This window comes from Dipteris shenzhenensis, chromosome 6, assembly GCF_047967505.1.
Source record: "Dipteris shenzhenensis isolate YYH24624 ecotype China chromosome 6, Dip_SZ_1.0, whole genome shotgun sequence".
NCBI classification, from domain to species: Eukaryota; Viridiplantae; Streptophyta; class Polypodiopsida; order Gleicheniales; family Dipteridaceae; genus Dipteris; species Dipteris shenzhenensis.
Genome location: NC_141601.1, coordinates 37,144,534 through 37,167,155, shown reverse-complemented (window position 1 = coordinate 37,167,155; position 22,622 = coordinate 37,144,534). Strand labels below are relative to the sequence as shown.

The 22,622-nt window shown below is 43.5% G+C and overlaps 1 protein-coding gene across 1 annotated transcript in view; it reads left to right on the top strand.

Moving 5' to 3' along the window:
- Nucleotides 1–22,622, top strand: part of LOC147901134 (uncharacterized) — a 467,121-nt gene that overhangs the window by 402,830 nt on the left and 41,669 nt on the right. Inside the window, exons 38-39 of the mRNA XM_087376081.1 lie at nt 508–804; nt 1,222–1,419. Coding sequence (XP_087232207.1) covers nt 508–804; nt 1,222–1,419 — 495 coding nt within the window. The remainder of the gene's footprint in view (nt 1–507; nt 805–1,221; nt 1,420–22,622) is intronic.

The window sequence follows — 22,622 nt, the reverse complement described above, 5'->3', positions numbered from 1 at the left end:
TTAGAGCAGCAGCAGCTCCTAGATTAAAATCATTTTTTGTAGAAGTCAAAACCTGGAGCTAAATTCGTTTTTGAAGAGTGGGCTGACTGGAGCGGGAGCAAAGGGGGAGAGAGAGGCTGAGGGAGGGAGAGGGAGATAGAGTCTGAGAGAGAGGGAGGGAGAGAGACTGAGGGGAGCAAGGAGCGATGGGGAGCTACTACTAAGATCTATTGCTCTCTTGGAAGGCTTTCAAGGACCTCCTTGAGAACTAAAACACTTGCATTTTCACCTTCTTCTCTTTTTTATTTATCTTCTGAGTTTGGAGGATCTGTTATAGTAAATGGGATTCTTCTCTAGTACCATTGAGCGAATATTACAATAATGATCTAACTAAATCTGTGTTTTTCAATAGACTTTCATGTGTTTGGATGCGATCTGTGCTGAAATAAATCTTTGTTTATGATAGATAGCTTTCCCCCAAAACAAATATCTAGGACTGAAAAATATCTTATGAAATGTACTTTTCAGGGTCAGGCAAACAAGTGGATCAAGAATATGTATAAAGAGATAGGCATCGATGTGATTAAATTATCTGAGAAAGATTACCTCCGGACACTTGAGAATGCTGTAAGATTTGGCCGAGTTGTCTTGCTGGAGAATATAATGGAAAGCCTTGACCCAGCACTGGAGCCTCTCTTGTTGCAGCAAAAAATCAAGCAAGGTGGCCAAGAGGTTATTAAAATTGGGGACAACATAATTCCTTATCATCGAGACTTTCGATTATATATCACAACAAAGCTTCGTAATCCTCATTATCCTCCTGAAGTAAGTCTTTTATTTGGCTGCCGTCCTTCCTGAAATCAAATACCAGAAATGAAAAAAGTTAATTAGGTTGGTATTTCAATATTGCAAATATGGATAATGGATGAAAACCTAGCTCACCAGCAAGCTAGGTGTTTTGCCTATTTTTTGTACCTTTAAAAAAAACTGGGTGCAAGGCCATACAAAATCTGCTGCAAAAGCTGGTTAGCAGGCAAGCTTGATTCCTAGCACCTTTTGGCATTAGATCTTATTACAATCCTTATAGTTTCAAGATAATTTTAGCCTTATTTACATTGGAGAGGGTAAAGTATCAGGATTTTGAGTGATGGGTAATACGTTCATGTCTAATCCATTGCTATACGCTGAATTCACAAATGAGATGTACCCATGGCTAAGCTAACATTGATTGTTTTACAACAGGTTAGTGTCAAGGTTACTCTTCTCAACTTTTTTGTCACCCCAGAGGGACTTGAGGAGCAACTCCTGGGGCAGGTGGTCACGAAAGAACGCCCAGATCTTGCTGAAATGAAAAATCACTTAACAATTTCAAATGCCAATATGAAGCGAGAGCTCAAAGAGATTGAGACAAAAATTCTTCACCTTCTATCAAAATCCCAAGTGAGATTTCTAGGCCTTTGTTTCTTGATAGATAGAAAACCCTGATTATTTCTTTGTTTTGTTGCTTGTTTTCAAGGAAATCTTAGATGACAAATATTGTAGAATGCCACAAAAACAGGCAACCTTCCAAATCGTTCTTGTAATACCTAGTAGATTGGTGTACTCCAATATCTTGCAACAAAGTAGATGTAGCACTACATAACTCCCAAGGCTTCTAGCAATGAAAGCTGCCTTTTGAGCACGATGGAAAGATGGAAGATCTTCTACAACATCCCCAGATTAGACATCTTTTTAAATTTTCTTCCCCCCACATTCATGAACTCTTCAACTTTTTTTAGATGAGGTTTATCCTAGTAGACGTTGTTATGTGAAAATTTGTTTCATGGCTGTCATGAGGAAGGGAGATCAACCATGCCACAAATTCATGATTTGACAATAACATTGAAACCATGTACAAAGGGATTGAGGAGACTAGGGAGGGAGAAGAAAGCGATGTAGCATGGGTCCAATCTGCCCCCTCTAGATGGTGACTCTTGCTTCCCATCTAGAGTATTTCTAATTGTATATTCCAAAAAGATCCAGTATAAGTTTATAAATCCAAAAAGGCCACCAAAGCTCCTCATTGGGAGATTTTCAGATTTTTGCTGATTTACAAAAATCCTTTTGGAAGAGCCTGTATAACATCCCTCAGGAATATAAAAATCAGTATTTTTGTTGGCTTTCTATTCATGGAGAGATTGCAGTGAACCAGTGGAAGTCTATGTTCAAGGTATTCTCTACTTGCCCTCATTGCCTTTCTGCTGAGGAGTCTATTGAGCATTATCTATGGGATTGCAGACACAGGCGGGGTTCATCTGAAAGGAGAATGCTAGTTATTTGAGCACTTTTGTTCCCTCTCCCTCTTTCATGACTTGGGGTTTGATGGGTTGGCTCTCTCTTTTGGGTGCCTCATGTCTTTTATGAGAGGCATGACTCTTCTTGTCCTCTTTCGTCTCGATGACATTTAGTTGAGTCATGTTCTTTGGATGATGTTCTTGGCTCTCCTTACAGACCTGCATATGGCACGATGGATACTGTTTGGGAGATTGTAGCAAGCAATTCAACGTGGCATATTTGGAGATTAAGATGCACAGAGGATTTGGATGGCTCCTAGGTCCAGCCTTTGCACACACTGGCTAGTATTTGGAAAGATACTAAACACACTATAATGGCGGTTGGGTGAGCATGCGTTTTCGCAAGCGGCTTCTACCAAGAGGACGATTTTCCTTAGGGAGTGGAATGGCTCCCTCATCTTATCCCAAAGGAAGTGAGGTTCTGTGGAGTGGCATCCAAAAAAACCGCACCCAACTCACTATCCTAGAGATTTCATCATCCTGTATAAGGGGAAGTATCCGCCAATAATATTTACCTGGGATCTCAGAAATGTGCTCATTGCTTAGACAAGAAGGGGGCAAGAGTGCATTCCTACCAAACTGATCAGGAATTCAGAACCTCTCCTCTTTCTCCTCGGATGGTTGTGGGCTGATCTGTATGAGGAAGAAATCCCTCTAATCCACGCATATGAAAATCCAAAGCGTGTAAGGGTATGTTCCAAAATCCTCCAATCTCTATCATATGCCTTTTTAAAATCAAAGAATAGAACGGCAAGGTGCTGACCACTTTACATAGCCTAGTTTGAATGCTTCCCAAAAAGAAAATATCTTATAAAAAATGCTTCTGCACCCGTCTGTGTATCATGAATAAGATATGAAAGAATGGGCTGCAAACGTAGACTGATAGCTTTGGCCAAAACCTTGTAAAAGGTTCTGAGGGGAGATGAAATCCCTACAACCTCCCTTCGGGATAAGATGGATGAGACCCTCTGTAATGCCCTACAGGGCTAAGGTCACATGGTCCCCAATCATGTCCCAAAAAGCAATTAAAAATGTGGCAATCCATTTGAGCGGGGATATTTGGCAAGAAGTATAGTCCTAGATTCCATATTGGTGAAAGGGGCATCAAGTCAATCTGTCATACGTAGTTTCACCAATACTCTACCAAACCCTATGTCTAGCATCATCCCTAGCAGATGAGTTAGCTCCGCCTCCCTGCTCTAGTGCTTGTGTGGCTTCCGCACTCTGGAGGAAGAGGGTGTCGGCCCTGGCTGTTTTTGCCGATAGCTCCTTTTTGAGAGCTTCATTTATTTCCAAGTGTGGCTGCCAATTCTCTTGCCTTCTCGGCATTTTCCTCTAGGACTTCCTCGATTGCTTGTAGGCTTAAGATGCAGCCCTTTGCTAATTGAAGCTCTTCCATGACTTATGGATCTGTTGTTGTTTTTAAAGAAGTTAGGCATAAAAATCTATAGCAATTTGCAAGACAGCATTAGGATCAGTCTGCAAAACCTTGTTTGAGACAATAAACTGAGATAAACTCTCTCTACTATGTCTCAGGCTGAGAGCAAAGAAAAAGTATTTATTGACTCTTCTTTACATCTAAATTCAAAAGGATTCCCATGCATGAAAGGCGTTGTCTACTCTCTGATCTAGCAAAATCTGCAACTCAACCTTTGTTGTAGCAATGGCTCTTGAATCCAAGCATCTATAGGCTTTTTTGCTCTTCCCTCTATACGGCTACTAATTGTTGGCGTAGGCCCCTCTCGTGCGTGAGAATCTCACATGTCCTGGTGTTAGCAATAGTATGGTAAAAGTCACTAACACTAGAAATAGTTGCTGTAAGATATGAAGGGAATGCCACTCCACCTTGCGAATGAGAAATCCATGTGTATAAAACATCCATCGAGAGCGGTTTTCAACTCCTCACCCACTAGCTATTACTAGCTAACAAAGGAAAGGGCTATGCGATATCGAGCGCCACGAAACACCCACAACAAACACAGAAAAAACACCAATAACTGATAGTTGACCCTTCCGTTCTACTCCCCAAACATGCATGTATGCCTTGTGCAATATGCAAACTTCTCCACAAGTGACCAGAAATATACCGTTCTTAAACCACAAAACCCTTTTAAAAGAGGATGACCCACTGCTTTCTTGAAAGAACAAAGAGCTCGTGTAGAACCTTGCAACCTTCGTAGAGACTGATGAAAAGAACGAGCGTGCAACCACTCCTAAACACCATGCACCACCAATGCAACTCTTGCGGAGATCACAACCTACAAATTACTACGAACGTAGAGGAAAAGAGAGAGATCTACATGAATGCTACAAGAGAATTGAAGAAAGTGTATGGGAAGCCACAATATAGTGATATATCATGAAAATAATAGAGGAGATACAAGGTGTGATACAATGCTCAGAGAGCTAGAATAATTGCATACATCAAGGCTAGGCAACTGCATCAGCCTAGGGGCAGCCCCAAGGCCCAAATTTATAGATGTAGAGGGAGCCAAGAACAACCAAAATCTTGGCTTGTACTCTACATAAGGCCTGCTTCTCCCAAAAGGATGTTGATTACCAGGCATGGAAATCCTGTCTATATCCTTATTCAACTCCCATGTGGGTGTTCAATTCGGATTATCCAATTCATGAAGCTCATTTTTGGAATCATTGATGGTGCTTTCCATTGGAAATTCAATTGAGATCTGAGGAATATGTGGTCTTGGGGGAGAGGAAGAGGTTATGGGGGACAAACATGAAGTGGAAGCAAGTAGTGAATTAGAGAAGGGGGAAGTAGGGATGTTGGTGTAAAATGGAGGGAAGAGCAAGGAAAATTGATTTAGTGACTTGACAATCCTCAAGGGAAGGGCTTTCAAGCGGTCGAAAAAAGTTAGGTGTTATAGGACGGTAGGAGTTAGTCTCTTGGCTTAGGAGGTAGTGTTGATGGACATGGGTGAAGAGGCATGGCAAGGAATATGGGTTAGCATGAATTCCAAGAAAGGTATGGAGGATGTTACTAGAGTTAGGGAATGATGTGAGAAGACAAAAAAAGAGAGTGGTAAGATAGGGGAGATTATAAGACCACATATTCCTCGGGTAGTCTTTGTCACTTTTGGGAGGTATTGTCAATTTTAATGTAGGATTTGGCTTGGAATTATACCCTAGGGAGGTTGATGGTGATTATTGCAATAAGGGTAGGAGTCCGGCTACTACCTAAAGAGGAGGACTATTAGGCATTCATATAGAAGTATTGCATCAGGTTTTATCCATATGAAATTCATGCATTGAGAGATAAAACACATTTTTATCTGCATCCATTTTTTAGCAAAGATCCCAGAGAGTCTTTGTGCTCACTGACCTGGTCCAATCAAGGTCAGATACTGCATGTAGCATCTTGAGTTGCAATTGTTTCCATTGAATGTATTCTCTTCCTTCGAGGTGAACCTCTTGCTTGAGGACTGCAACACAAAATCTTGGTATAATGCAGTGGTGTCCTATAGCAATAGATCTTGTGCTGACTCCTCCGCATCATCATTGGTTTGACTTAGGAGTTGAAGTTCCAATTTTGAAATTATTGCTTTTTGATTTTGCAGCTCTCTGCACTTTTTTTAATACTTACCCCTAGTGTCAAGCTTTAAATTGTTGAGCTGCTTTTGGCTGTCTTGGCAATTGAACATTTAGATGCGGAGTCTAGTTCTGCTTTGGCATTCATAATTGTCTCCCTTGATGCTATGTATTCTTTCTCTAGTGCTTGAATTTGTTGTTTACCATCTTTGAGGCATTTCTGCAACTCATTGTTTATGACTGTTCTGGCATGGATCTGATCATCTTAAGCAGCATGCTTTCATTTAAGTCCACCATTTCTTTTCTGTAGATCATCATAAGAGACTTGCATTTGGGAGAGAGAGAGCTCAACCTCTTCCTTTCTGCTCAAGGCATCAGATAGTTCTAGGTGTTTTTCTTGTTAGGAAAGTTGTAGCTTGCAAAGCATCCTTCCTACTTTCTATTAGAGCATTTTGGACAGGGAGCTATTGTTGCATTTGCTCTACCATGATTTCCTTGAGCTTATGAATCTCAATCTCTGCATTTTGCAACTTAGTTAATGGGATCACATGTCTTTTCATTTCTCGTTGTTGCTCATCTGATGCCATGCTAGCACAACCAACCATTGTTGTAATTGCTGGCTATCATGATGTATGATTTGGAATGTGGTATTGCCTTGCTTGTATTGATCGTATAGTTGGCTCCCATACACCCATGTGGTACATTTATCTTTTTCTAGAAGGTGAACCTAGGGGTGGGAGCCGGTTGAACAATCGCCTTCGTGTTGCTATATACAATCCGACCGCTGCAACATGAGCTCCAAAATTGGCTCGGATAAAAGCTTTAGATGGAGACTATGATGTGCGTAATGGTTCGTGACCATTTGCATCCTGTTACTCAAAACTTCTAACCAAACTGGCCAAAGTATTTGCTCCCAATTTTCCATCACCCGGAACCCAATCTGGATCTTCCGAATCTTTAGTGCCTTCATTCACCAATTGCTCCAACAAGGAAACCTCTAGGCCTCCATCTGGAAATGATGACCTCTCAATTGCCGCTTGTTCAGATGAAGAAGACTGCGCCCTTGCTTGGGATTGTGTGAAATAGAGTCGACCCACATGTCGAGGAAATACATAAACTTCCTCCACATCCGCCGACATTCGCCACCCAAGACTCCATGAAACTCATGGAAACTCGTCAACTTTCCGCACCCATCGGGCGCAATAACCATCACCATCTTGTTGTGAACCCACCAATTCTCAATGCAATTCACTTAATTGCTGCTGCAAATCACATAGCGTGACTTGACACTGAGAAATCAATTGTGGCTTCTTCGATGCCTTGCCTTGACGGGCTGCTTTAGGTTGAAGAGCTTTCAAGTACCAGATTCTATCCTCCAGAACCCGAATCCACTTGCAAAGAGACAAAACACTTTCCCCTTTACCCATCTTCAACTCGGCATGCCCTTCCACACTATGGCAACATTGACTGTAGTGCTCACATACAAACTCCATCGGAAGCCTCTTCGACTCGTTTCTAGTTGATTCTCTAGTACATCGCTACTTGACCCAAATATTCACTTCCTTCGTCATGCGCCCAATACTTTGCAGGATCGCCACTAAAATAGGTAGAGATTTATTCCTAAATTCCACCTATTCAAACCTTCAATCTTTCATACAGAATCATCTATGCAAAATTGAAAATAAGATATCCACATTATATGCATTGCAACATTTAGAATCTTGGACTCTCGAAAAACTGTGAGCCCCAAAACTACATGCATTCTCTTCTCAAAAGAGGTTGGTAGTTGGTACATTGTATCACGATCCAAAAGCAGTTACAGTAACTCCCTCTTCAATGTACCACTCCCCATACCTATCCTTTATGCTTCTAGATTATATGTAAAGAGAAATATACTATACTAGTTATATTAGTGGTAATTGTCTCCACATACTCAGGCGATGCAGATAGACGTCAATGAAAACAACTTGGAGGTTGGGGTTGCTATTGAAAGGGAAATCATATGGTAATGGGGGATTGAGCATATAAAATAAACAAAGAACAATATATATAAAATTGAAGAAAACCACACTTGTACTATATTAAGAAAGACCTTGTTTACAATAAAGCCACCTCAGCTGGAAAGGGGTTTGCTAGGATCTTCAGCACCTTTTCCCTCCACTGTTTCTTCCATGACCCGGGGTTCACTTACTTGGCTTTCCATTTTAGGTCCACATGTATTTTATGAGAGGCATGACTCTTCTTCTGCTTTCTGAATTTGGTGATACCAAGTTGAGTCATGCCCTCTGGATGATGTACCAACCTTATCCTCCAGAGCGGTACATGCCTCGGTGGATTCCTCTTGGGAGATTCTGGCTAGCATTTCAGCATGGCATATCTAGAGAGCCAGATGCACAGAGGCCTTAAACTATTCCCAGGTCCACCCCTCTCATACTTTGGCTAGTATTTGGAAAGATAATATACATACTTTGATGGCTACTTGGATGACCATGCAAGGACCTTCTCGAGCAGCCTCTGCTAGGAGGGCTATTTTCCTTAGAATGGAGAGGCTCCCCTTTTTTTGTCAGAGTCCTCTACAGGGTTGCGGTGGCATTTTCAGCCTCAACCTTGGATTTTTTAAATTTCCTTTTGAGGGGGAGTTTTTCTTGCCATCTTGAGGTCGTATTTCATGCACTTCATGTTGTATCTCCGCTTTGAGCTTGTTGTCTCGCGGGTTTTGTACCTACTTAATAGAAGTCTTTTTCATGGAAAAAGAACAAAAACATAGTACCACCCTCTAGCACCTTCCGAAATCACCGATCCATCCAATATCTATCGTATTACCCCTAGGCCCCTATGATCATCCACATCCTAGGACAAATTTTGGGTATAAAAAAATCATGTATCATAATAGCCACCCCCCAATAGGATGGGACATTCATGTGCCATTCCAAAAAAAAATTAGTCAATCAGTGTTGTCTCCCAACAGTCAGGCCATAATCTTTGAAAATAGAGCTTGATTCTCCATCCTTTGATCTTCCTCTTGTGAAGAGTTCCATCCAAGTAAGACTGTGCATAGATTTATCTATACACATATTTGTGCAGATTCGGAGCCTCTTTAGAGTTACTCCAAGATAATGGTCCAGGATTTGGTCCAGGATTGACTTTATATATTGAACTTGATCCCTCGTCATGATAAGCTGTCCCCATTTCTAATGCTACACGGCTCCAACACCCAATAGACAAGGCCTCCCTAAAACAAGGGAATAGCCATCTCCATGACATTGAAGTTCACCTTTATCTTGGTGCCACATACCTGCACCATCAATTGCTTCACAATCCCCACACACTTATCCTTGCTGTTATTTGCCATCCTCACCTTGACACAGGGTACTTCATCAATCTTTAGCCCAAGATTATGCAAAAGATCCTCATAGATGATGCATATGTGTGGACGTCCAATCAACCAAAGCTTGGGGTATTACTCGCCCTCTTATGATGCAATCTACCAAGGGAGGAAGATCCTCAGAAGTGTTGGTAGAAGTTACCTCATCTTTGTGATCAATTGTGTAGCTAATTTGCGAGATCTCATACTAACACACCTAGTATATTCTTTCCACAAAGCTGGTACCAAAGCAAGAAGTTGGGAAAGGGAGATATGAGGCCTGAGATCTTGCTTAAGATCATAAGGCTCGATGCCTTCTCCTAGTGGAAAACTCTTCTCTATGATCTTTCTCCTCCTCCTTTTAGCACTTGATTTCCCACCTTCTTGTCTTCCTTTCTTTCTGGCATGCTTGGTTGGTTCTACAACAAGTGCCATTGGTGGTCTTTGGGCTTCTTCTCTTATCAGAGGGATTGCTTGTGCTTGTGGATTATCCATATCTAAAATTTGAGGATCATGTGCCATAGTTTGAGGTAAAATAGGCATACCAAGGGAAGTTGTAAATGCTTGTCCCATCTCCCCACAGTTGGCTCCAAGGGAAGTTCTATTGCAATAGAACTTCCCTTGTATATTGCAATCGTCCTGGACCTCTCCCCATACCATGGCTCCTCGACCCCTTCTGCACCTTCTATTGGCACAATAGGTTCAACATTCCTAACGTCTGTCCTTGGGCCAAATTGATAGAAAGATTTTGTATAGTTTCATTTAGCCTTTCCACAATATCTAGAGTAATAGCAGGAACTACCTGATGATGGTTACCTTGTTTTGAAAGATCCTGTCTTACCCGGACCTCTGATTCTCCTCCATTTGTAGGCACAGGTTCCTTCATCTTAATAGCTTCATGTGAATTCCTCCTATGCTTATACTTCTTTGCCTTGTACGATGCTCTATCCTCCGCTTGTTCGAAGCTTTCTGGTTCAAATTCTTCCACTTTTGCTTTCAAACAAGGGATGCAATCCCGCTATAAATCTCTCCTTCTTCAGAATGTCCACCAAGTCACCAGGGTTAGCCAAAGCTCACAACCACCTCCCCCATGATGAAGATGGTCTTATACTCCACATAGTTCCCGAGCTTCCTCTGTTTCAGGTTTAAAATCTTAATTCACAGGTCTGCAGCAGCATCACCTTTGTAATAACATGTTTTGAAAGTGCTTCCAATGAAGAAAGATCATTTTGAGCAGCTGGATCTAGATTATTGTGATATCCTTGCTTCTTTTCTGAGTCTGAGCACCAAGGTAGATCTTCTTTCCGCAAGAATATCTTTGTCATTCATTACACAATAAGAGTCCATGTTCTCCAAGAAGATTTGACCATCCTCCCCTTCTTCTCCAAAAAACAATGGAATACCCAAGTATGTGGGCATGTACTTGTCACCATCAAGCTGCTTTCTTGAACAACACAAACAACACTTGATTGGCAGCCTTCCCCCGCAACAGCAGGATCGCCAAACTATGAGAGCGGTTTTCAACTCTCACGCACTAGCTATTGCTAGCTAACAAAGGAAAGGGCTATGCGATATCAAGAGCCATAAAACACTAGCAACAAACATAGAAAAAACATTGTATCTTTGGCACAGCCATCTCGTCTAGCACCAACCACACATACCGTTCTTGCCACCCCACACTAGGTCCCGATTTAGAGTGGTTCCTTCACCACCCACAGAGGCCTGCAACCACCGTGGACCCCGTCACTAACGGGCCTTTGGTCATTCTAGATCCAATCGTGCCTAGTGATGTTCTTGACTTCTTTAAAGGTTCAGCCAGTCTTGCACCAAATGTAGCCTTGGATGGAGCTGCCCCTATCGGGGCTTTCGATACCCCTACGGTGGCTCCAAACTCTTCTCAGATCACAGCCAGTGCCACATCGGATCCAGCCTTGGATAGAACCAGTGATGGTTCTCTTTGAGGTCATGGTCCCTCATCTAAGTAACCCCTTCATTGATCGAGGAAAGGGGGTGGCTTTTTCCTCTTGGCACTTTTTCAAGTGCAAGGATTTTATGCACTCTGACACCATGCATGTTTCACAAAAACTCTTTCTCTGCCTTAGCAGACATTTGTGAGGAGGAGTACGTGCCCTCCACCTTTATGGATGAATTTAATGTCTTTCTTGTCTGCTGCAGGGTGTCTCCTCCTAGGGCTCTCTCCCCTATGTACTTTCATCCCCTCGCTCACGCATATGCCAGTGGTTCTTCTGGTTTTTGAGCATCATGAGAGGAACCACTTTGCTAGTATCAAGATTCCAAATGCATTGTATGCAGAGAAGGGTCTCATGGTGATGAATGGTTTTCTATACCAGAATTTTTTAATAGGATGTGTGAGATCGCAATGGTCTAGGGGTAATACGATGGATATTGGATGAATAGGTTATTTTGGAAGGTGCTAGAGGGTGGTACTATGTTTGGGATGGGCTAAGAATGGAAAAGATAAAGCTAGATAGGCGTTCACCTCTATGGGAGGTGTGGAGGCAAGAAAAAGCAGATAGATATGGAAAAACAGGTCACATCTTCTAGAAAAAGAAACAATTGCTATTTCTATCATAACTTTTGATCCACAACTTGGATCAAGGAGCTCTTTTTTTGGTTAGAAATCTGGAATCGCGCTCTACAACTTTCTAGAAGAAGTCGAGATCTGAATCTATGATATATCAGGTCGGAAATCCTGGCAGCCCTGACTTTAGCTAATTCAGTTGTCTTATTCTTGAGTTGAACTTGTGTAAGCTCCTCAGCTATCCATACTTTGGTACCCTTCAACTTGTAAGATTGTCGGAGGAGCTTGATGAGCATATCTTTTGACTTCAATTTAAGGATGGCATGACTTTTAGATTGTTCAATAGAAGCTGGCTTGGAATTGTCATCATCCTCCTCCTCATCACCATCCATCCATTCAATGTTGGGCAAGGCTGCTTTGATCCTTGTCAATATTTCACTATATGTGTCCTCCTCTTTGAACCAATCTTCTGGGAGTCCCCCTATTTTGATCTTCAGCGCGTTATTACATCTAGCTTCATGTTCTTTAATCTCTACTTGAATATCACTCTTACTTGCTTTGGTGTCCACTTACCACAATCACTTCCTTCTTAGCGGTCTGTACTTCAATGTGAACTAGATCTTTTACTGTAGAGACTAGATGGGGGGTAGGGGGGCAAGCCTTGCAAGATTTTACAGCCTCATCAATTACTGCCTGCTTGCCAGGTCCCTCAAGAACCTGAATTCTAGCTACTGCATCTGCGAGTTGCATCTTTAACTCACTTATCTGCTCCTGTAAATAAAAAATATGTTCTTGGTGCCCAATTATGGGTCGGTCCATGCCTCCTCGTGGGTACGTGCGTGCATATGGAGAGGGTGTCTTGGCATATGGGACATGTACATGTGGAGAAGGTGTCATCGCTGCAACTGTGGCATATCAAGCCTTGCTGGCTGAGGTTGCTGGGGTCGGGGGGGGGTTGACGAGAGGCTTGGCCATTCATTGCTGGCCATATATGCTACCCCCTGACTGAGCTAACCCCCCAACTGGGCTAGGGTTTCGGCCCATCTAGGGGTTAGGGTACTGGCAGTGGCTGGAACTCCTCGTGGTGATGGTGTTGCTGATGACGGGGGACGGGGGTGGTGTTTTTGCTGACAACGGCGAGGCTAGGGCAGCTAGGGCGGAACGGAGGTGCTACTGGTACTTCCGCCTTGCGCTGTTATTAGCGACACTGGCATTTGTTAGTAGGCAGAGTAGGCTAGGTTAGGCGGTGGCAACGCATCAGGGTTAGGAGAAAAGAGAGAGAGAGAGAGAGAGAGAGAGAGAGAGAGAGAGAGAGAGAGAGAGAGAGGGTAAGAAGGGTGAGGGGCTAGGAGGAAGGAATCCACCTATCTGAAGCTACCTTGACAAATTCGAGGAGCTACTAATAGTTTGTAGGTACAATTCAAATGAGTTCCAGCTCCAAACATTTAGCTAACCAATCAAGATTGCAGGAGGATCTTGTATGGAGCTGTACGGCCAAGTGTATGGCCCAATGTACGATACAAATTGTACGATACAAATATAGTGCGATTTCTTGCCCTGGCAAACAACAATAAGTTGAGCGGATCTGGCAACAGCATTTGCAAATTTGGAAGGGCAGTGTACAACAGAAGTTGTACGGCACTATATGACTCACTGATATGATCCACAGTACAGATTGAAGAGCAGCAAAAGTTATGAAATATGCCCTGGCCAAATAACAGTTGATGGCACATTTTTTGGCAACACAGTGTGACGAATCTAGCACGTTTTCTGGCAGCAACCAAGTACGATTTCAGCTAGCTAGGCTGGGGGTGAGCTGGAGGGGAAGCAACAACTAGAGGGCTGAAAGGGGAGGCAGGTGGGGGGGAGAGGTAGAGCACCTGTCTAAGGGGAGGTCCGATCACTGCTCTGCCGGAGGTGTTACCGGAGGTCGAAGGCCACTGGTGTGAGATGCAAGGAGTGCGTGTCCCAACGAATGTTCATGAAAAACTACTAATGTTTTCCTTGTGTAAACATTAGTGCAATCAAACATGTAGTGGTGCAAATAACTATTGTACCTGGGAGGTGTAGACTCACGGGAGTGGATAGTAGTGCCATTGATAAGCATGAAAGTGAAACACATACTCACAAAAGCCATCCCTCAACGTGGACTAGGGTGAGGGCCAACAGGTGTCACGTTGCATGTTTTTGAGTAGGGGCATTCTAGCCTCCCTTGTTTTAAATGGTTCAATGATGCTATGCTGTGAATATATATGCTCTAAGTATTGCTTGTGGGCAATGGCAATGGTTCATGTTGGTTGTATTTCAAATTTGTGAGATAAAATAGTGTCAGTTACACTACCCTTTTTCGGTTACAGTGAGCTCAAGCCACATACCACATGGTCCTCTGTACCAGGCAAAGGAAGATGAAGGGAGGGGAACACACAATGAAGAGGTGTTGGAGCTGTGAACAGAGATGGAAGGGAGCATAGCATATAAGATGGGAATGACCAATAGCAAATACACCGGGCGAGTTCATGACTCCAGCCTCTTTCTCTCCACTCACGCTCAATGAGTGAATACAAGACTAATCTTCCGCTGCTGGAATGCCCCAATCCCCTTCCCTCGTCTCCTCTTCAAAATCACTTCATCAACTCCTCCTTGGCTGGAAATTCCCTTCCCTACTTCCTAGTGGTTATCCCCCTGTCTACCTTAACCATTCCGCTGCTTCATCTCTTGATGGCTTTCACAACTTGTTGACTCCTGGCCTCTTCCTAGTCAATGCGTTAAGTACTCCATGTGCAACTCTCTCTCTTTTGGCGGAGATTTCCAGAGAGATGGTCCCCCTCACCTCTCACCGGCACTCAGGTTTGGAATGATTATGCACGCACATTATATGACATCCCAAATCAGCCTGTTCCTGACCTCTCACATATACCTCGTCCTACTTCCTTTACACTCTTCACTAAAGGAGGTGTTAAGGACGCTGCAATGAAGCTTCATAACGGCCGAGCAAAAGATCATGAGGGTCTATGCACTGAATTCATTACATATGGGATTAACATCCTTGCTCTTATCCTAGCAAGGCTCTTTAATGAAGCTATTTGCCTTGGTTTCCCACACACTTGGACCCTTAACACTATCTCACCCATCCACAAGGCAGGGGATCCCATGAGTCCGGGGAATTACAAGACCATTATGATTGGGCATGTCATGACCAAGATTTATGCATTGATGCTTGATTCTGAGGTAAGTCAATCCGTAGAGATGTGGGGGGCTCAGAGCATATGGACAGGCATGATTTCAACATGATCATGGGACTATGAATCACATTCTTACACTCAAATGTATCATTGAGGAGGCAAGGGCCCAGGACAGGGGGTTTATTGTTTCTTTGTGGATTTTCGCAAAGCCTTTGATATAGTTCCTAGAGCCCGCCTCATCAGGCGCTTGTAGGACTTGGACTATGATCAAGAGATTATCTGGGCGGTCATGGTACTTTACGAGAGCGTCTCGAAGAATTCGGACAAGATCTAGATGGACAGATGAGATTTTGAGCACAATTGGGGTCAAACAAGGATGTCCTTTATCACCCACCTTGTTTGGTCTCTACACTGGTGAGGTTGAGGCAGTCATGCAAACGCTAGGGGGGCTGGCTGCTCTCTTATTGGTAGTCTGATTCAGTTATTGCTTTACGCAAATGATGTAGTACTCCTATCGTCATCAAAAGAGGGGTTCCAGAGGCACTTAGATGCATTGTAGTCTTTCTATGAGTCGCATGATCTGAAGGTCAACCTTGGCAAAACCAAGGTCATGATCTTCTACATATTGGGTCATGATGCATCGGGAGCAATTCACTTCTTATGGGTCACCGATCGAGATTGTTTCATCATATTTGGCGATATAGGCTTGTAGACTCGCTTGAGTCGAGGATATGCCTCATTGTCCAAATTGGAGAGGCAGTGCTTCCGCTCAGATTTTCAGGACCCTCCCACCAAATGCTTGCTCTTTGACTCCTTGGTTCGACCAACAGGGATGTATAGCAGCCCGTGTTGGGGGCCGGACTTATCAGATACTAAGTGGGATCATGTGGAGCGACTAAAGGTTCTTATACTATCAAGAATGATTCGCAGTAAGCCGTCGATTTCTCACCAGATCATTCAAGATGGATTTGGATCTCCACCATTGCAGCTCACACTTGACTTCATATTCTAACATCCCCCCCATGAAGGCAAGGTGAGAGACTACTGGAATGGAACCAAGGACAGAACATGACAGTGACAGGACTACTAAACTGTGCAATGTCTGAACTAGACATGGCTCCCATGCCAACTCAGAGGCTGAAGTCTGAGCATGGTTTAGAGGTCGGACTGAGTACTCACATCATACATGGCGTTACGTCCCAAACATGACTTAGAGGCTCATGTCTCAGCATAGATGCATGAACAACTCAGAGGTCTAGAAGACCAATGCACCAACATCTTGGAACCATATGTCAGGCCTGATAACTAGACCCTATCAATGCCAATACATGGCTCCCACAGTACATCCCCCTCTTGACTCCAGGGACTAACTAGGAACATGGAGTCACACACCAAACATATAAGAGAAAATACATCATTTTAGGAGGACTATCCAAGGCAGAGGACCTTTATTAACTCTTCAAACATTCCTTTTAGAAGGACTACTCAAGGCAGAGAACCTTTAACTCAAACATATAAAAATATATAAAAGATTTCATTCCTTTTATGCATAGCAAGGGCAGAGAACCCATGAGCCCGCAATAGCTACTGCACAAGAGTGTGCACATCCTAATACGAAGAGGTATGTCAGTGAAGAACCAGGCGAGGATGCCCTCGAATGATGTGGCAATGAAGGCCATAGGAGCAGCTACCAAGGGTAATCACGTAATGACTCTCAATGTGCCGATCGGAGAGTCATTGAATGCGAAGAAGAGGCTCAAATTCAAGCAATTATGCCCAAAGAACGCAAAATACCTAAATGAGTGTACCAAATTAGAATGAGGCTACATGAATTTGAAGAAAGCCCCAAATGTTACATTCGTGGAGGCTTCAATCTTGAGCTTGGAAGTAGAATCACTTGGCTAGAGCTAGATCTTGTAGACAATCTATCGCTCAGATAGAAATACAGGCAGCAACCAATCTGCACAATTTATATCGCTGCTATCACACAATCATGCCATTCTTGTAGACGATCTTAGTTGATTTAAAAAAACTGTGGTAAATGCTTAGGAAACAAGATCCACTGCTATCCAACAAAGCTTGGATCGATCAGGACATTGCAGATTGAACGAGGCGAAGCTTTATCATAGCATCAAAATGGCTTTTGTTATGCTCTAGCCGAGATAGCATGACCTCGGATAGATCGGTGGGCATTTTCTCTTAGATGACCAACTTTTGTAATAGTTAATGTGCGTAATTAAAATGGTCAAGAGAAGTAACTGCCAAGGTCCTAGGTGAGGGCGGATGGCATTGACTAGATAGTTCTGAGTGCTAAGGCCTAGGTGCACCTAAATGTGCAATAATGCCAAGGGGCAAGTGGGTTTTGATGTGCCCCAAGAGAGGGGTAAAAAGGTGCACCAAGTGGAGAGGCTAAAATGTTGACATTTGGCAAGGAGAACTATCTAGGGAGATGAGGGTCTCATGGATGAGTACTAATGAATGAAATAACGTATGTATCTGACGACTACTATCCATGTGAATTTGGCTGGGTGGAAAAACCGAATGCCATCGCCCGTGATTGATCTAACGAGAAGTTAAGGAAGAGATTCTGGATATAGATAAAGTGGTTAACATTTGGTATCAGAGCCAGGTTAAGGAAAAGATCGACGGAAAGCTGACGGGCTCACCCTCACCTAGGCCAAGGCGGTGCGTGAAGGGACTAGGTGGACGGACAGCAGACGACAAAACCTGTGAAGGGAAGGTGGACGGCCAATTTTGTTTGGTCTTCTGCTACGACGACCGGTGTGGGTGACGCGTTGATCACAGTGAGGCGCTGACGGGTGATTGATCTACGCCAAGAGGAGCGTAGGGTCTAATAAGGGATAGAAAGTGTTGAGCTTGGGCTCTGTTGACGTTGAGAGGAAGTCGTTAAGCCTGGAATTCGTCACGGGGTCAGACGTGATGCAGCGTTGGTGGCTGTTTTTTGAGAATCGTCCGCCATAGCCAAGAGCTTATGGGTCAGATAGTCGATACTAATTTTGTTTGAAGAAGAGTCCAAGAGAAAACCCGACGGGGCTTTTGAATAGCGGCTGGTAGCAGGTTGAGCGCAGGGGACGTAGCGCAGGTGGGATACCGTGGCTTATGAAGCATTTAATTAATGACGGTTGAATATGGAACAGACTGCGCGCCGTTGACGAAACTAGGCTATACAGCTGGCAATCTACGATTTTTGGAGCGGGATGGTAGTCTACGTAACGTGAAGACGTTACGTCAATAAATAGCCGCATATTTGGTCGCATCTTGCTTGCTGATCTGCAGAGGCACCGCCTGCGAGGCATTCTAAGGCCTCTGCACAGCCTATTTGGAAGGGACTTCGAAGGGAAACTGTATGTCTGAGAAGAGTAGCCGGGATTATTGCGAAACAACCAGGGAGCCCTTTCTTTTCGTGCAGTTTTTTTTTTGTGTTTTCATATGGTCCTGTGATTTCTGCACTGTAGGAAAAAAAACAGGAAAGCAGAACAGCAGTGAAGAGTGTATATATTGGTTATTTGGGTTTAAATAATAATTTAAAAAAAAAAAAAAACCATCTTCCACTGTGAACCTATGGAAGCAGAAGGACAGAATTCAAGAGTGAATCCTGGTGAGTCTAGAGTACAGTCTACACAACAGATGTCACATCAAGCAGCACCTACTTTGATTGGTAGGATTTCGATATTAAAGGATGCTTTACAGCAGATTATGAACCAGCAGCTTCAAGTAAATGCTGGTCAAAATGAGATTAGGGAGATGGTGCAAGCCTTGTCGGCTAGACCGTCTAGGATCGATAAGGGCAAAGCTCCAGCAGAGCCAGAGCCCAGTATACATTCCTTAGAGCGCGCAAGGGTCAAAGTGCCTAATATCGCTAATTATAGACCGGAGAAGTACGCTGGTCGGATGACCGAGCGTAGCTCTGATGTGATCGAGGTTTGGTTACACAAGTGGGAAGAAGCCTTCGCCATTTGTGAGATTAGATCCGATCTAAAGAAAATCCGCGAGGCCACACACCTGTTTATTGAGGCAGCGGACAGATGGTGGATAAAGCAACAGAAGGATCAAGTTGCTCCAACCACCTGGGAAGGGTTTAAAGCTGAATTCGAGAAACACTTTCTCCCACCTGATGAAGAATCCCGAGCTTGGGATGCTTATAGAAATCTTCATCAAAGGAATCTGTCAGTGGCAGAGTACACTGACAAATTCAGGGAATGTGTCATGAAAATAACAGACCCTCTCCCTATGTCGGTTCAGTTAAAAGACTATATCTATGGACTGAACGACAAAATCAAAATGGAAGTTCGGGCTAAATATGTGACTACATTAGATGAATCTATAGCAGTAGCCCTGAACTATGAGGATGCCAGAGGCAGATCTGGTGGATTTGTGCAGGCAGGGACTCAGTATGAGTACCCGAAAAAAGGGGGATTTCCGAGGAAATGGGTTTCAAAGACAAGTGTCTCGCAGCCAAGTGGCCAAACCAAGCAGGTGAAGCCGGTTGAGGGACCAGTAAAGACAAGTACCACCGTTGGGGTGAAAAGGAAAATAACTCCAATGGCAGCCCGGGCTTGGTCAAAGTCCTCGTTGACCCTTGAACAAAAAGAGAAAGCTAGGAAAGAAGGATTGTGCTTCGGCTGCCTTCAGCGACATCAGTGGAAGGATTGTCCACTGAATAAAGACCGTCACACGGCTAATATGATAATATCTGAATGCGACGTAGAAATGCAGGAGAGTCCCAATGCGGAACATATGCAGATGCAACTGGCGGGACCTTCTCAGAGGTTAGTACCTTGTCTGTTATGTGTATCTGTTGCTAAGTTAGTGACGAGTGCACCTGATAACATCCTATCTAAGCCCGCAGCAACGGGGTATACGGCCTTTAATGATACAGAGTTAATTAAAATGAAAGGGCAAGTGGCCAGTCATGATGTCATTGTGTTGTTTGACTCAGCGTCAATGCACAATGTGATTAACTCCAAGCTCGTGAAGAGGCTGAAATTAAAGACAAGTCCATCTGACTATGCGTATACAGTCAGGATGGCAGATGGAAGTTCAAATGAAGTATTGGACCAAATGGTTACCCAGTTGGAGCTTCGGATTCAGGACTATGCTGAGAAGCTTGATTTTGAAATGACCAAGCTTGCTCATGCAGATATAGCCCTGAGTATGGCGTGGCATTCTAGGAAGAATCCAGCCATTGATTGGAAAAAGCACGTATATCAATTCAAGATGAATGATGTGCTTTATGTCTTGCGAGGTGAAAAAGATATACCTCAGGGACCGTTGGTTTCCGTGATGGAAATCAGAAAGGCTCAAGTAGAGTTTTTATTCCTTTGCACAACATCGGTAGAGCCGGTGGATGATTCTTCGGCTAGCACTGATGTTATGCAAAGTGGTGAGATGGCCAAGCTGGCTAATCTTATAACAGAGGAGTTCTCTGAATGTTTTAGGGATGAACTACCTTATGGGTTACCTCCAGAGCGGAAAGTTCAGCATAAGATTGAACTGATCCCGGGGGCAGAACCTGTAAATAGACCTCCCTATAGAATGAGTTTTGCTGAAGAAGCGGAGGTGCGTAGGCAACTGGAAGAATACCTCAAGTTGGGGCAGATTCAACCAAGTTTCTCACCTTTTGCTTCGCCAGTGATATTAAAGAAGAAAAAGGATGATACGTTTCACCTCTGTATAGATTACAGAGCATTAAATAATATCACTGTTAAGCACAGGTATCCGATGGCTCGGATTGATGATTTGCTAGATGCATTACATGGAGCCGTGATTTTCAGTAAGATAGATCTTAAGTGTGGCTACCATCAGATCCGGATTAGAGCCGAGGATGTGCATAAAACCGCTTTCAGAAGCAGGTTTGGTCATTATGAGTTTTTGGTAATGCCCTTCGGACTTACCAATGCTCCAGCGACCTTCGTCATGCTTATGAACGATTTACTACGTCCGTATATCGGAAAGTTCGTAGTACATTTTATTGACGATATCCTGATATTCAGTAAAAGTGTTACTGAGCATCGTGAACACTTAAGGATAGTGTTCAGTACTTTGAGGAAAGCCAGTCTTTATGTGAATAAAAAGAAAACTATACTGTGTATGGTTAGGCTTGAGTATTTAGGGTTCATAATTACTCCACAGGGGGTAGAAATGGATCCGAAGAAAGTGGCTGCGATACTAACTTAGCCAATCCCTCAGAGTCTGACCGCGTTGCGATCATTCTTGGGATTTGTCCAGTTTTATAGAAGGCATATCAAAGGATATTCCGGAATAGTATCGCCATTGACTGCTCTGACCTCAGATAAAGTACCTTTTATTTGGGGATAGAATCAACAAGAAAGTTTTAACACCATAAAACAAGCTGCGGTCTCAGGACCGGTGTTAAAAATAGTTGATCCCCAGAAACCGTTGTTCCTAGAAACCGATGCAAGTGGCATTGCGGTAGGAGCAGTCCTCCTTCAAGAGGGAAGGCCAGTAGCCTTTGAAAGCAAGAAGCTTTCTCCCTCTCAAAGGAATCGGCCAACTCATGAATTGGAGTTGTATGCAGTTATCCATGCTTTGAAAACATGGAGGCATTATTTGTATGGTTCAGAGTTTTATGTGGATGTGGATCATGATACTCTGAAACATTTTTGTAAACAGCCTGACTTGAGGGGCCGCCAAGCTAGGTGGGCAGAGCTCATGCAGGAGTTTAATCTAACGATTGGGTACCGAAGAGGAAAAGATAATAAGGTGGCTGATGCGTTGTCTCGCATTATGCACAACCTGAGTTTCACGGTATTAGAGAGTGCTCTAATGACCGAGATAAGAGAAACTCAAAAAGTGGACGAGTTTGTCCAGAGCTTATGGCCTAAAGCTCATGTGTTAAAACCCGGGGAAAATGAAAAGGATGACCTGGCATCCAGAAAAGGCCAAACTTGTGCAAGATATACCATAAGAGATGGTATGCTAGTTAGAAATGGCAAGGTTGTAGTACCTGGTCAGAATGATCTCAGGCAGAGAGTCATTCGACAGTGCCATGATAGCCCGTGTGCGGGACATCCAGGAGTCGAGAAGACCTATGATCTCGTGAAGCGAGATTTCTTTTGGCCAAGGATGAAGAAGCATATTCATGAATATGTGACACGGTGTTTCTCGTGTCAGGTAAGTAAGGCCGAGCGGGTGAAGCCACCCGGACTTTTGCAGCCCTTGGAAATACCACTAAGTAAGTGGGAGAGCATTTCCATGGACTTTATTGTAGGACTACCTGCAACACAAGGAGGGTATAATTCTATCCTTGTGGTGGTTGATCGTCTAACCAAGATGGCTCACTTCATTCCGACTAGAGAGTCTGTTAGTGCCCCGCAAGTGGCGGATTTGTTCATTGAACATATATTTCGTCTGCATGGATTGCCTAGATCCATAGTGTCAGACAGAGATGTTAGATTTACCGGTCATTTTTGGACAGCGGTATTTGAGACACTAAGGACTGAGTTGGGAATGAGTAGTTGGGAATGAGTAGTGGGGATCATCCTGAGACGGATGGTCAGACGGAGAGAGTCAACCAGACTTTAGAGGATATGCTGAGGGCATATGTGTCATTGAGGCAACATACATGGGACAAGTGGTTGCCATTGTTGGAGTTTGCCTACAATGATAGAAAACATTCATCTACCGGGTTCAGT